The 16,376-nt window shown below is 46.1% G+C and overlaps 1 protein-coding gene across 1 annotated transcript in view; it reads right to left on the reverse strand.

Annotated features, from left to right (window-relative positions):
- The window catches only part of LOC125623570 (ficolin-2-like), a 53,256-nt gene that overhangs the window by 2,383 nt on the left and 34,497 nt on the right, over nucleotides 1-16,376 (reverse strand). Inside the window, exons 6-10 of the mRNA XM_048823155.2 lie at nucleotides 15,665-15,700; nucleotides 14,302-14,334; nucleotides 6,432-6,467; nucleotides 3,552-3,679; nucleotides 251-380 (exon numbers count right to left, since the gene is read on the reverse strand). Of these exons, the coding sequence (XP_048679112.2) occupies nucleotides 251-380; nucleotides 3,552-3,679; nucleotides 6,432-6,467; nucleotides 14,302-14,334; nucleotides 15,665-15,700 (363 nt within the window). The remainder of the gene's footprint in view (nucleotides 1-250; nucleotides 381-3,551; nucleotides 3,680-6,431; nucleotides 6,468-14,301; nucleotides 14,335-15,664; nucleotides 15,701-16,376) is intronic.

A 16,376-nucleotide genomic window follows, 5' to 3' on the forward strand; every position in this document is an offset into this window, starting at 1 on the left:
GTCTAAGCTCTATTCACAGCTCTGCCACTAACTTGATGTATGAACTTGGGCAAATTACTTCCTCTCTCTGCACCTTGCTTTATGTGAACAGATACCCTTCTTGATAAAGCATTCTGAGATGTACAGATGAAAGTCACTATGTAAGAGCTACTGTAAGTGTTATGATCACTATAAGACATGTTGCAAAGAAGGGGATTGGAGGGGTGGGCAGAAGAGATTTTAAGAAAGACTGCATCCATGATTTCTTTACCAAGTGATGTCAGCAGGTGAATATTGTCATTTCCCAACCAAAATTCTGTCAGCTGGTTGCCAAAACCTCTCTTGTAGGAAGCCCAGTTACGATGAAAATCCACTGACCCATCCACCCGTCTCTGGAAAACCTGCAGGGAAACAGGTTGGAGGCTGGTCACATTCATTTTAGTTTTGTGAGACTGGCAGTTCAGGTTCCTCCAGGGTAAGTTGCTCAAATAGTGTATATTAGGTTAATCAGAATTAGACAGCCCATCATTTTAACTTCCTTGTCATTAGCTCTTCTAGAAAGGAGAGAATTAAATTTAGAGTCCTTTCAATGGGCCTCATCTTGAGATCCTTATTCAATTTTTACTCAGTCTTTCCTTAGTTCTCTTCAACAGGGGTTTGCCTTAGGAGTGCCCAAGTAAAAAAAATAAAATTTTAATTTATTTTTTTTATATATATAAGAAAGAGAAAAAGAGAGAGAGAGAGAGAGAGAGAAACTTCCCTTGTACAGAACTGGTATTTGGCAGAGTAAAATTTGAATAAGAATCTCAGATTTGGGCCAGTGTAAATTAAAATTGACAAAAGCCAAATCTACCCACAATTACAAAAATTCACTTCTGTCAAATACTGAGTTTCTCGTGTAACCCCCATGCTCTTACACCATGGCATTTTATTTTATTTCAATTCCATAGTAAGGGAAGGCTGTGATGCGGAGGAGGAACAGATTTGTTGGAAGGTTGCAAAGTCAAGCACACAGAATTAGGAAATGTCAAATTTAAGTTTGCCCATGCAACCTTAATTCAGCTCTTGAGAGTCCAATTTGGGTACTGAGTGAGCCACAGATCTCACAGGAAAAAATGGTATTTGATTTATGTAACTGAAGACGGTATAATAATGCATACACACAAAGGTGCTGAATTATATTATAGAGCCACTACAGTTTTCATTCTAATTCTGAAGAATCCAGTTGATACTTACTACATATGGGAAACTCTCTCTGAAGATTGGCAGGAAAAGAGGTGTATATGTGTGCGCTAAAATTCGGGAGTGTAAATGTTATGCTGAAATCCTCCATTGCATTGCACATGTAACCCTTCTGCCAGGTGGAGTTGGCACCAATAAGGGCCAGGTTCAAAATCTAGGGGTTCCTCTTATAACAATACAAAACAGAACAGGCTTAAACCCTCACTCAGTAATCTTGGAAAACTAACCAGCACCGTTAGGTGCCTCTAATAGGCAATACTTCCACACTTGCAAGCTTTAATTTGGGAGAACACCACAACCACAATTCAAAAACAACATGTAATTGTAAGTAAACACCCATCCCATAGTGCATTGGGAAGTGTCCTTTGCCTCAGTTTTCCATCTTGAGGTATGAAAGTCTGACCAATGTATGTCTATTTAACACGCTACTCCCTCTGCTGCACCCCATTCACAGTTGTCTAACTTGGCTGTCATTGGTCAGCAAACACCTAGATTGCACAGGTGCATCCACATGCATTCACCTATCACCTCGGAGGTGTAGGGTGGCGTGCATTGAACAATGCCTCCAACTGCTCGGCAACTAGTTCCCGGCTGCTGCCACTGTTATCTCCGCCATTGTTGTCCCCTTGCTGCCATCTCTACCATTCAGTACCATCCGAGATGCTGTGTTCTGAGGTTCCCCATTTAGGCCCAGCTCTTCGGGATTTCACTGGATAGTGGGGAACCTCTGTACTGCTGCCTCTTCACTGTCTTTCACTGCAATGTCATTCCCACACCAGCTCTAAAGCTTGGCCCCTACACTTGCTCATCAGTGATTTCAGCTCTAGTAATCACCTAACAGAAACAAGGAGCTTCTGTTGAGTCCAATCAGCTCTGGCTTTAAACACTGAAGAGAACATAAGAATGGCCATACTGGGTCAGACCAAACTTCCATCCAGCCCAGTGTCCTGTATACTGACAGTGGCCAATGCCACTGTCCCAGACTGCCCCAGAGGGAGTGAACCTAACAGGTAATGATCTCTCTCCTGCCATCCATCGTCCCCCTCTGACAAACAGAGGCTAGGGACACCATTCCTTACCCATCCTGGCAAATCGCCATTAATGGACTTAACCACCATGAATTTATCCAGTTCTCTTTTAAACCTTGTTATAGTCCTAGCCTTCACAACCTCCTCAGGCAAGGAGTTACACAGGTTGACTGTGTGCTGTGTGAAGAAGAACTTCCTTTTATTTGTTTTAAACCTGCTGCCCATTAATTTCATTTGGTGGCCCCCAGTTCTTATATTATGGGAACAAGTAAATAACTTTTCCTTATTCACTTTCTCCACACCACTCATGATTTTATATACCTCTGTCATATCGCCCCTTAGTCTCCTCTTTTCCAAACTGAAAAGTCCTAGCCTCTTTAATATCTCCTCATATGGAACCTGTTCCAAACCTCCAATCATTTTAGTTGCCCTTCTCTGAACCTTTTCTAATGCCAGTATGTCCTTTTTGAGATGAGGAGACCACATCTGTACACAGTATTCAAGATGTGGGCGCACCATGGATTTATATAAGGGCAATAAAGATATTCCCGGTCTTATTCTCTATCCCTTTTTTAATGATTCCGAACATCCCGTTTGCTTTTTTGACTGCTGCTGCACACTGTGTGGACGTCTTCAGAGAACTATCCACGATGACTCCACGATCTTTTTCCTGATTTGTAGCTAAATTAGCCCCCATCATATTTTAAGAGAGGAGAATCAAATGGTGTCCAGGACTCTTTAGGCAGAGCCCACACCATGAGGAACAGGAACACTTGGCACCACCCCGTCTCCTCTTCAATGGGATTTAGCATCTCTACCTTCTGCCTACCAAGTGAGATTCAGTCGATTGCGACACCCTCAGTCATGGCATGCTAAGCACAGTTCTGCTGCTCTTTGATCGTACAATAAAGAGAGCATTACCCCACATTCAATACTAAAGTGAATTGTAACCCAAAACCAGCCAAAATTGATCACTTTTGCAAAGCCAGTCTGGCTGCTGAAAACCTAGGCAGAGTGGGTATGTCCATACAAATACAATCTGCTCCTAAAGTCTTTTCTCCAGGTCACTAGATGTCAGGGGAAAGCTCATTCAGGCCCCACTTACACACATAACTAATGTTTTAATAGGGAACTCCCTGTTAGATTCACTGAAGAAAAAGCTGTGAAATAGGAATTTGCTTTGTATTTAATATTCATGCTATGGCTGTATATTGAAGACTCTGCCTAAGAGAACTCATTTTGAGACAGGCACACATTTGCATAAGCGTCCAGTGAACTTCATTACGCTCAGTTCTTACTTACAAGCCATCCCCCACCATCTGTGTCCATGTCACACAGCACGGTCATGGCAGCACAGCCTTTGGGGTAGATGGTGTACCAGCCGCTCATAACGTGCCCTCTGGATAACAGCTCCTTGCAATCCTTTGCACCTGCAGAGAACAGGAATTTAAAACTTTCGTTTGCACCAAATGGGAAGGATTCAAAATTATCTTATTCTAATGATTTACCATTTTGAGATGTATAACTTAATTGAAAATACATGATTACTTATTTACAAAAGGCAAGAAATGTTTGAGTAAAAGGTTCTATAGCCATATAAATAAAAAGGAAACAAGGACAGAAGTGGGACTGTTAAGCACGGAGAATGGGGTAGAGATTAAAGATAATCTAGACATGGCCCAACACCTAAACAAATACTGTGCCTCAGTTTTGAATAAGGGTAATGAGACGCTTAGGGTTTGGCAGGGTGGTTAATGGCAATGAGAGTATGGAAGTAGAAATTACCACATCTGAGGTGGAAGTCAAACTCAAGCAGTTTAATGGGACCAAATTGGGGGCCCAGATAATCTCCATCCAAGAATATTAAAGAAACTGGAACATGAAATTGCAAGTCCAATAGCAAGAATTTTTAAAGAATCCACAAACTCAGGTTACTGGTGCATTGCTAACAGAATACCTATTTTTAAGAAATGGGGGGGAAAGTGATCTGGTAAACTTCAGGCCTTGTAGTTTGACCTCAATTGTATGCAAGGTCTTGGAACAAATTTTGAATGAAATAGCTGTTAAGGACATAGAGGTAAATACTATCTGGGCTAAAATACAACATCGTTTTACCATAAGTAGATTGATCAGGTTGGTCTGGCAGACTTTCTTTGAGAAAATAACTGATTATTTAGACAAAGGAAATGAAGTAGATCTGATTTACCTGGATTTCAAGTAAGGCATGTGATACAGTTCCAAATGGGAAATTAGTTAAATTGGAGAACATGGGGATTAATATGAGAATTGAAAGGTGGATAAGGAACCGATTGAAGGGGAGACTACAATGGGTCACGGTGAAAGGTGAACTGTCAGGCTGGAAGGAGGTGACTAGTGAAGTTCCTGAGGGATCAGTCTTGGGACCAATCTTATTTAAAATATTTTAGTGACCATGGCACAAAAAGTGGGAGTATGCTAATAAAATCTGCAGATGACACAAAGTTGGAAGGTGTTGTCAATCTTGAGGGGGACCAGAATAGCATACAAGAAGACCTGGAGGATCTTGAAAACTGATGTGATAGAAATGGGATGAAATTTAATAGTGCAAAGTCATGCACTTAAGAACTAACAACAATAATTTTTTCTATAAACTGGGGATATATCAGTTGGAAGCAACAAAAGTAGGAAAATACCTGGCTATGTTGTTTGATCACGGGATGACTATGAGGTGCTAATGTGATGTAGCTGTGAAAAAAGGCTATTGTAGTCCTAGAATGCATCAGGGGAGGTATTTCTGGTAGAGAAAGGGAAAGGTTAGTACCACTATACAAGGCACTGGTGAGCCCTCATCTGGAATACTGTGTGCAGTTCTGGTCTCCCATGTTTATGAAAGATTAATTCAAACTGAAACAGGTTCAGAGAAGGTCTACTAGGATGATCAGAGAAATGGAAAACCTACCTTATGAGAGGAAACTCAAAGAATTTGGCTTGTTGAGCCTAGCCAAATGAAGGCTGAGAGGAGATATGAATGCTGTCTGTAAATACATCAGAGGGATAATTACCAGAGAGGAAGAGGAGTTATTTAAGTTAAGCGCCGATGTGGACACAAGAACAAATGGATATAAACCAGTCATCAACAAGTTTAGGCTTGAAATTAGACAAAGATTTCTAACCATTAGAGGAGTGAAGTTCTGGGAACAGCCTTCCACAGGGAGCAGTGTGGGCAAAAAAACAAACTGGCTTCAATACTGAGAATGATAAGTTTATGGAGGGGATGGTATGATGAGACTGCCGACAGTGGCATGTAGCTCACACAGGACTGCTAGCAGCAAATATCCCCTGTGGATGTTGATGGGACATTAGATGGGGAGGGCTCCGAGTTACTGCAGAGAATTCTTTCCTTGTGCCTGGCTGTTGGGTCTTGCCAAAATGCTCATGTTCAACTGACCACCATATCTGGGGTTGGAAAGGAGTTTTCCCCCAGATCAGATTGGCAGAGACCATGGTGTTTTTTCCACCTTCCTCTGCAGCATGGGGCATGGGTCATTTGCAGGTTTAAACTAGAGTAAATGGTGGATTTTCTGTAACTTAAAGTCTTTAAATCAAAATTTAAGGACTTCAGTAACTCACCCAAAGATTAGAAGTATATTACAGGAGTAGGTGGGCAAGGCTCTGTGGCCTGCAATGTTCAGGAGATCAGATAAAACTATCATGATGGTCCCTTCTGGACTTAAAATCTATCAGTCAGATGATTGAACACAGATAGATTTTCCCCACAGCATTTTCATCAGGACTCCCATTTCAAAAGAATTAAAATATCACAATCTTAATGAAAATGAATTCCTCAGCATCACACTGAAAATCTGTATATGAAGTTTATAAAATGGACTCCCTTCTAGTACTTAACTGCTGTGGCAGAGGTCACCTCATTTGTTACTAGGCTAGAGATGGCCTTTTTCTTATAGGGGACTCTAGTGGGACTATTTCTGTGAGTAAGAAAAACAGGATTTGGCCCATTGTCATTAGCAGAATTTATATGGAATGGAATTCCATTAAATCTGTTGCTGCTGACACAGCATCAGTTACATGATCTCTGTTTCTCAAAAAGTGAAATTCACACACTTTCCTCTCTTCATGGAGCAGATATACACTGGACTTTGATACCTGAACGGGATAACTGGCCAATTATTATCGCAAACTCACCTTTCTTACACTGGATATTGTCCAGCTGCCTCACATCTGTGCAGAGAAAGAAACCCAGTGGAAGTGGGTTAAAACCAGAGAAAAGAGCATTTTTTTTTCTTAACTCTTATTCAGTTCTAACAGTTGTGTCTATTTTTCTGAGTCAAACCATTTATAAGAACACAAGAATGGCCATACTAGGGCAGACCAATGGCCCATCTAACCCAGTATCCTGTCTTCTGGCAGTAGCCAGTGCCAGATGTTTCAGAGAGAATGGACAGAACAGGGCTACTGTTGAGTTATCCATCCTCTGCCATCCAGTCTCAGGATCTGATAGTCAGAGGTTTAGGGCTATCCAGAGCATGGGGTTGCATCCCTGACTATCTTGGCTAATAGCCATTGATAGAGACCTATCTTCCATGAACTTCTCATTCTTTTTTGAACCCAGTTATACTTATACTTTTGGCCTTCACACCATGATCTGACAATACGGGTTGACTGTGCATTGCGTGAAGAAAGTACTTCCTTTTGTTTTAAACTTGGAGTCAATTAATATCATTCGGAGACTCGTAGTTCTTGTGTTACGTGAAGGGGTAAACAACACTTCCTTACTCACTTTCTTCCCAGAATTCATGATTTTATAGAGCTCTCTCATATCCCCCATTAGTCATCTCTTTTCTAAGATGAACAGTCCCTGTTTTTTTAAATCTCTGGTCCATCGTCCTAATTGCCTTTGTTGCCCTTCCCTTAACTTTTCCAGTTATACTGTATCTTTTTTGAGATGGGGCAACCAAAATTGCACTCAGTATTCAAGGTGGAGGTGTACTGTGGATTTATATATGCCTTATGATATTTTCTCTTATTATTTATCCTTTTCCAAATGGTTCCTAATATAGTTAACTTTTTTCACTGCCGCCGCACATTGAGTGGATGTTTTCAGAGAACTATCCACAATTCCAAGATCTCTTTCTTGAGTGGTAGCAGCTAATTTAGACCCCATCATTTTGTACGTATATACAGTTGGGATTATTTTTTCCAATGTGCGTTACTTTGCTCTTATCAACATTGAATTTCATCTGCCATTTTGTTGCCCAATCACCCCAGTTAGCCAGATCCCTCTTCGTTGTCATCTTTGGACTTATTTTGAGTAATTTTGTACAGTCTTCAACCTTTGCAATCTCACTGTTCACCCCCTTTTCCAGATAATGTATTTGTTGAACAGCACAAGTCCCTGTCCAGATCCTTGGGGGACGCCACCATTTACCTCTTTCCATCTGAAAATTGACCATTTATTCCTAACCTTTGTTTCCTATCTGTTAACCAGTTACTGATTCATGAGATGACTTCTCCTACTCCATGACTGCTTACTTTGCTTAACATGCTTCGAAGAGACACAACCTCACACTGGTATGAAAGAGACTAACAGCTCTTCTGGGCCTGTTCCACGCTAACAAGATGCACCTGCAAGGCTTGTTCAACCTGGAGGAGGAGGAGCTTAAAAGGGGGAATTTCCCAAAGGAAGGGGTAGTGAACAGGAAGAACGCTGTTCCACCTAGAGGCTGCTGGTAATAGAAGTAGTCCAGCTGAGGAAGAGACCGCCACAAGGCGCACCACTCCCAAAGCTGCCCTGATTGACAGCAAAGCAACACACCCCAGGAAGAGGGGTAGAAGGTAAACCATGCAAAGGGGCAATAGACTCTGAAAGACTAAGCCCTTAGAACTGGATATCCTGGGGCTGTCAGAGAGACTGGCCCTCTTTCCAGATGGATCCACATCTTTTACAAGGCAAATCATGGGTGGCAGGTGAACAAGCTGTTAGGAGAGGCTAGCCCCCTCATGCCCCAACCCTCCCCCTCCTCTTCTGCCCCCACAGCCGGAGCCCAGAGCAGCACCCTGCCCCCTCCCGTGCACTCCCAGGTCTGGGCCTTGCAAGCACCAGCCCCAGCCTGCCTGCCCCAGCCTCTCCACCATGGAAGAGCTGGAAGGGAACTGGAAGCAGGCAGGAGAGAGACTGGAAGCGGAGTGTGGACAGGGCCATACTAGTCTGTTTTGGGAGGCACAGCCTCCGCCCGGCCTATGACGCCCACCGTTCAATGAAGGGAAGGGAAGAGGGCGAACTGTTCCTCTGCCCATGTCCAACAGCCTCAGAGAGCTTCCCCATGCGCTGCCAACTGGGGGAGAGAAGAGGGCAAATGACGGACAGGGAACCCTCCCCCCCAAAACTGTCGAGAATGTGGGCAAACTATCCCAGATACAAAAAAACACCCAACCAAACAAGCCTTAGAGCTGACAGAGCTCAGCTGTTCCGCACAGCCGGGGGGCCGGCGCAGTGCCATAAGTGGGCAGCAGCGATGCTGTTGAACCTGCTGCTGCAGTTTTTGCAGCAGCAGATCGCCCCGCAGCAGGTTCAGGCCACCCAACAGCTGCTGCTGAGGGAACGGATGACCCCGCAGCAAGAGTTCCCAAAGGAAACGTTACCGCAGATGACATCAGCGCTATGCCCGTATGCGGGTCCAGGGATTCATGCTTCAACAGAAGGGGTCCCTCCACCTGTACCAGTGAAGTTCACCAAGAAGGACTTCAAGTAAGTGAAGTCCACCATCTTGGACTATCTGATATTTCAGAAGAAACCTACCACCAATGGTTTAGAGCCGGGAGCTACCCCAAGGGGGCACGACCCCGAATGGTAGCACGATGACTGAAAGAACACTCCTGGAAGCGTCTCTATCCAGAGGAATGCTCAGGGACCCAAGTGGTTGAGGCCTTTGTGTCTAGAGCAATTTATAAAGATTGCCTATGGAAGGCAGGGAGTGGAGACAATGGCATCTCCAAGGGAAACTATCAGAAGCAGTCAGGTTAATGGAGGAATTTGTAGAAGCCAAAGGGTCACTAAAGGCAGAATTACCTTAGGCATCAGCAGGACAAGGGACCTGGGCAGGGTGAGCCACAGTCCACAAGGAGGTGAATCCCAAAGGGGCCTCTCAGATGGCCACTTTGACACAGGGCAGGCCTAGAGGGTGAGTACAATGCAGCCAGTGGAACCGTCAGGCACCCCAGAGAACTGAAGCTCATAGACGAAGGTCCAACCAGCACCTCACAGGCAAGCTTCCCTCAAGACTAGGAAAGAGGCTAGCAACCCCAGCCCATTAATAGGCTATTCCTGTGGGCTGGCAGGGCACATAATGAGGGCATGCCCACTGATGGAGTGAGAGTATGCCCAGGTGGACGGCAGAAATCCAGGCACAGAAGAAAACTCCCCCTAAGTTGGTGGTCCCGGTGATGGCCCAAGGGAAGCTGGTTCAAGGACTCTTGAACTCTGGCTGCAGCCAGACAGTGGTCCGGACCTCCATGGTGGGAAGTGACACCACTCCCAAGACAACAATCTATCTTCAGTGTATCCATGGCAATGTCAAGACCTACCCCACCCAGCAACTACAGCTGGCAGTGAGAGCCCATACTGCAGTAATAACAGTAGGGATAACTGCAGCCTTAGCAGAAAAGTTGGCCTACCTTGTGATTACAGGCTAGGGTTGGCTTTTTTTTTTTTTTTTTTTTGCGGCAAGTATTTAATACCTAGGCCTGGGCCACAAGCAAGAACAGAGGCCAAGTAGTAACACCAGCTCTCCGGAGCTTGGCAAGCCTTAGGGAAACAAATGACCTTGGGGAAGAGATGTCCCAAGCAACACAGCTGCAGACCCCCACAGGGGAGAAAGAAGCAAACCATTAGGACCTGGAGGCTCTCTGATGGGATGGAAAGTTTGTGCAAGAACAGAGGAACGACCCTATTTTAAACCGTGTATATGAGCAACTGGTCCCCATAAACGGGGAAGCAGCAGTCTCAGGGAGGCGATCAATACCTGCACTTTGCACTCAAGAAGGAGCACTTGTACCAAATTGAGAAGAATCAGCAAACTGGGGGGGTGAGGGACCAGCTGCTTATACCATGCCAGTATCACCAGTCCATCTTGCAGCTGGTGCATGATATGGGAGACAGAAGACACAGGCCTGGATATTCGCTAGAGTCTATTGGCCACAGGCATACACCATGAAGTGACAAAATACTGTTCCTCCTGCCCAGCATGTTGACTAGCATGCTAGTGATCATTGACTATGCAGCCAGGTATCCAAAGGGGACGTGAATAACGTAGCTGAAGTCGACGTACTTAGATCCACTTACTGCGGCGTCTTCACTGTGGTAAGTTGACTGCTGCTTCCCCATCGACTCCGCCTGCGCCTCTCGTGGCGGTGGAGTACAGGAGAGCGCTCGGGGGTCGATTTATTGCGTCTAGACTAGACGCGATAAATTGACACCCCCCCCCGCTGGATCGATTCCTGCCCACTGATCTGGCGGGTAGTGTAGACATACCCTGAGTCTCTGCTCCCCATACCGTACTATGCAATGGATATTGTAGATTGAGGTTCCCAGGACTGGGGCCGAGGTTCCAAGTGCAATCCTCACACTTCTGCACAAACACCAACCTTTCCTGCTAGGGGGGTCAGATGTAACCCCTGGAACAAGCACCGCACTTAACAAGAGCACAACACTTATCTGACCCAGGCAAAGCCAGGTGCAGACCCAGGTCTGGATCCCCAACAGGGGTTACACAGACTCCCTCTCCCTAGGCACAGCATATAGCAAAACAACTCTTCCCCATGCCTGGGTAGACACACAGTCTCTCTACCATGTGCCAATACAATCCCTTCCCTCCAGTGGATCCGTCAACCTGTCCATGCAGTTTTGGGCTGGTGCTGGCTCAGCATCGTGGGTTGGCTGCTGGTCTCAACTCCAGGCTGGGCATTTACAAGAATCTCCTTTTGCCAGCAGCCAGTTCTCCTCCAAGCAGCTTCCTCTCTGTCCAGCCCAGGGCTCCTGCCTCTTCTTTGTTCACTTTTTCAGTTTCCCAGGCTTGTCTCTCATCCCACCCCCGTCTGCTCGTTCACTCAAACCCTCCCAAGGGTCTGAATTAATTCTGCATGTTTGATTGCCACTTCCCCTTAGCCAGTCAGATTTGTGCAGAGTAAGGTTGCCAACTCTACTGAACCGGACACCATTGACACAAATGGGGATGCCCTTGCTGCAAAATGGGATCTGGTCCATCCGGTCTGGGAGAATTGACAACCTTAGTGAAGAGAAATGGGAGAAAGGGGAAGGAGCTCTCTCACCAACTCTACACCACTCAACAGGAACAAAGATCTGGTTTCTTCAAAAAGTGAGAGAGTATCTGGGCACCACTGTCTGTGGCTTATTTGAGATCAGAAACTTATTTCTCCTTCACCAGGAGAGCCCTGCAGGGTTGGCTGTATAAGGGGAAGTTACTTGGTTTAGGAATAGACGGTCCCATCGAGTGGATGTAGCAGTGTAATGGTCCTCATTCGAGGTCTGGTTGGGGGGTGTGGCCTAGTGGCCATGGCTGCAGTTCCTGGCTGCCAAGGGGGTTGTGGGGAGGGGAGCCTGGACCCTCCCACTCCACGGGGCTCTGACCCAGGGCCCTTTGGTCTACCAGTAGTCTGGCAACCAAGGCTGTTTAAGCTTGTCCTCCCCATGCTTCTTCCTCTCATCCCTTACACCCCCTGGGTCAATTTAGTCCATCTGCTCTGCTCTGGGCTGCTAGAGCTGTGGGCTGCTAGAGCTGTGGGCTGCAGGTCTGCTCACCTCCAGCTCTGCCACACAAATCAGCTAATTCCCAGCCTTTTAATTCCTCCAGCAGATGGAGCATTTGCAGCAGGTGTGGTGGGATGGGGCTGACTGAGCCCAAAGTAATCCCTTAACCCCTTGCTGCCCAGTGTGGGGTTTGTACACCCAATCACACCCTCCCCCTCAAGACAGAGCCAGGGGAGCTGGGGCCATCCGATTGCTACCCTCCTCCCTGGAAAAGAAGTCAGCATTCTGATGGGCTTTCCTGGCTCAATGCTGAATTTGGAACGTGTTGGGCTGGAGAGAGAGGTACCCGTGCAACAGGCTGAGGTGTGTCTCCTTCATAGTGTTTAGCCATCTTAACGGAGCACGGTCTGTGACAAGCTTGAAAGGGTTTCCCAGGAGATAGTATCGAAGCTAATCTATGGCCCATTTTACTGCCATCCCCTCCTTCTATATGACAGAGTAGGTCCATTCACGTGGGAACAGTTTGCAGCTCAAATAAAAAGGGAGGAACACCCTGTGCTCTATTTCCCAAGATAAAACAGCGCCCAGTCCCACATCGGAAGCATCTCTCTGCAAAATGAATTCTTTGGAGAAGTCTGGACTGAGTAGGACCGGTTCTGTATAGAAGTGTTGTTTCAATTCTTGAAAAGCCTTTTCAAAGGTCTTAGACCAGTGCACTTTCTTGGGGCTGTTTGTGACCAGATCTGTGAAGTTGGTGCCTTGGCCAGTGAGAATCTCCTGCGGAACTCCTACTCGAGCAAAGACTTTCCATAGTCTCTGTATTGGTGTTGTGCAGTGGGATTGCCTCAGAATAGTGAGTAGCATAATCAACTATCACCAACAGGTATTTGTATCTGGTGGCATTTTTCCCCCCCAGAGGACCAACAAGGTCTGTACCCATTTATTTGAAGGGGACATCAACAACTGATAGAGGGACAAGGGGGACTTTCATCCCACCTTTTGGCCTGAATAGCTGGCATTCAGATCAGGAGTTGCAAAAGTTCTTAACTTCTTGATGTATACCAGGCCAGAAGAAATTGTTTAAGATCCAGGCCAGCGTTTTCTCCTGTCCAAGGTGGTCTGCGGAGGGGATGGCATGGGCCAGTCCCAAGACTTCTCATCGATGCAGCCAAGGTACAAGGAGCTGTGACCAAATTTCTTGCATCTGATGGTCTTTTTCCAGCCAATATAGTTGTTCCGCCTGGATCTCAAAGTGGAGGTACTGTGCATCCCGGTGGGGGATCTACGACTTTGCTGTTAACCACTGGGAGTTGTTCATATGCATGGCTCAAGGTCTCATCCTCCCTCAGGTCTTAAACAAAATCCATCACTCAAGTCAGTAAGTCCCCTTCCTGGAGCGGGGTTTGTAAAATCTCCTCATTAGGAGGATCTTCTGGCAGCACTTCCTCTTGGCTGGAACCCCCCCTCCCCGGAGTCCCGCACCTCACCTACTCCAGTCACTGTCACAGCCAGGGTTCCTGGCCTACCCTGGTTCCCTTGGGCACGTCCTCCTGAGGGCAGCGTGCGGATGGATGGAGCCTCCCTGAACCTAGGGGCTGCACAGATCAGGTGGCCACTTCTAGGAGCCATGCAGAGCCAAGGTAGGTAGGGAGCCTATCTTAGCCCTAGGCCCTTGCTGTGCTGCCAACCAGACTTTTAATGGCCCAGTCGGCACTGCCAACCAGAGTCCCTTTTCGACTGGGTGTTCAGGTCGAAAACCAGACACCTGGCAACCCTAACTGGTGCACACTAGAATTTACACTCCAGAAGGTGCACACCAATTTACAGTATAGACAAGCCCTTAGGCTCCTGAGCAATTTATGGTCAGATTTTCAAAGATATTTAGGCACTTCAGGAGGAATCCCCTATTGGAATTTTCAAAACTGCCCATTAGGCACCTAAACTCCCATTGATTTCAGTGGGACTTGGGTACTTAACTAACTTAGGCACTTTTGAAAATCCCGCTAAGTACTTATCTGCATCATTAGAGGCCTACATACCTTTGACAATCTGGCCCTTAGGCACTTTGAAAGTTTACCCTTAGGTTTTGAGCAATTATTGAAGATGATGCCACAATTGGATGGGCGCAAGCTACTGTATACCATGATTGTTACACTTTTCTTACATCACATCACAAAGGGGAAGATTAGTGGGTGGAGCTCAATATTGCACGCAAAGAAATTAGTCAGAAAGTTTCCCGTATCATCCTAATGCTAGCGATTTAATCATTAAAACTTAAATGCTTCTCACCAAATGCTGTTGTCTCAGGGATTCCTTTTTCTCCTAAAGAAAGAAAAAACAGACTTAAATACTTATACTACTTAAAGACTACGCCCTGATGTAAGTGGTGCCGTCTTTTATGTATTTATTTCTATTTTAAGGGGGGAAATGTTTTCCAAAAAGTAATGGGAGAATGCGGCGGGGGGGCAGGAGGAGGAGTGAAGTACAAAATCAAAAATATAGGGGGAAACACACAGTTCTGCTATTCCTCTCTTACCAGAAGAAGAGAGATTTAATTTCATTGGGTCATTTTCAGCTCAGGTTTTCCAGCACCGCACATTCTACGCATAAACATTTTAACAGTTGTGCTGAGATGAAGCCCTGCCTATCCAACAGGAGGTGTATTTGTTTAATACTGCATTCTAAGTTACATTCTGCCAATAAAGAGAATCACAAGGATATTCAACATACTGAAAAGAACTTTTCCAAAGCAGCATGTTTGCTCAGATCCAAAACAGGAGAAGTGCAGACCCCATGAAAAAAAAATCTAAGGCATTAAAAGAATTTGGGGCTACTTAATTGCTTTGATACTACTTAATTGCTTGTAAGTCCAACGTCAAGGACTCAGCACAGTAGGGGGCTGGTGTAGATCAGTGGAGCTCGCAGAGGTTCCAGTCCCATGCTGGGCCTTCAGTTGGTCTGACGACCTTGAGGCTGGGAAGAGGGCTTACATTTCCAAACAGAGGCACCTGAGGGTAGTGACCAGAAGCTCCATTTAGGGAGCAAAATAAAAGTTGCCCGAAACCAGAATTCGTCTGAAGTTTGACAATCTGGGCCAGGTTCTTTTTGTGCCTGGTGGAGGCTGCATTCCCTGGTGATTTAATCTCATTGCCCGCTCAGTCATGTTGTTAGACACCAGTCTAAGGTGAGGCCGGGTTTAGTTATCTTTTAGTTTAACATTTGCCTTTTATTTCTTCTATAGGCTGCAACCAGAAAGGACCCCGCTTTCCCTCCATGCCAGTCAGCACATGGTAGCGCAAGCTGCAGCCTTGTCAGTGGAACTAGCAAGGACTGCTCAGGCCTGCATTCCCCTGGTGCTTGCAGAGGTATTGGCTCTGTCTCCTGGTGGTCAGAGGAAGCAGGGAACGAAGAGCCACAATCTGGCCCCCAGTATCAACTTTACCTCTTACACCCTCAGTCTCTGTCCCCATGAAGAGCAGCAGAAAGGACCTGACTCCAATCCTGCAGCCCTCATTCAAGGACAGTCGCAGGGACACCAGAGAGACTGCTGCTGTGACAGCTGCAAGATCGGTCTCCTGATCCTGACTGGTACTGAGCCATTGGCAGAACCAGACCCCAAAGCAGGAGAGGAGAACTATCCAAGGTCTCTCACCTTTTAGTCCAGAGGGGCCGGCATCACCTTTCTCTCCTTATTAAAAAAAGAAAAGGAACAATCTAGTACTTGTTGCTGACATACTAGGAACTCAGTTGTTCCTTACAGCTACTGCCCTGCCTTGGGGGTAATACAGAGCTGCCCCATCCCATGTGGGAGCTCGGGGAGGCACCTGGAGATCTTAGGGAATGTTTGAAAGGGGTACAGCATATGTGGGTACCCCATTCTCCTTGTCCAGTGTGGATGGGAGATGAAGCCATGCCCCTTTTCAGAGATTAGCAGCCACAGTGGTACCAGCTCTCCAGAGAAGGGGCTCTGTCCCTCCTTGTACTGCTCCCCTGTCTAGAGCTGGGAGCAATCTGGCTCTATGATGATAGGCCCATGAGGGCCAATTTCAGAGGGCAGGTATAAAATGGCATCCAGAGATATATGCAGGTGTAAAGAAGTTTTACTGACTCTGGCCTTGTCTTCACTACACAGTTTCGTTCCCGTTTTCTAGCAGGAACTCAGGTGAACTGCTGCTAGCACTGGTGTAGGTGCTAGTGTAGACAGAACTCGGGGCGGGGGAGGAGGGGGCAGATACTTGGCTAGTGTAAATTGTCACAGCTGCATTGACTCCAGTGGAGGTAAGCAATTTGCCCCAGGTGGGGATCTGCCCCTAGGTGTTTTTAGCACCATCTCATCAGAAGCTAGTCAAGTTTTCATGACATAG

Source organism: Caretta caretta, chromosome 16 (genome assembly GCF_965140235.1).
Source record: "Caretta caretta isolate rCarCar2 chromosome 16, rCarCar1.hap1, whole genome shotgun sequence".
Lineage (NCBI taxonomy): Eukaryota > Metazoa > Chordata > Testudines > Cheloniidae > Caretta > Caretta caretta.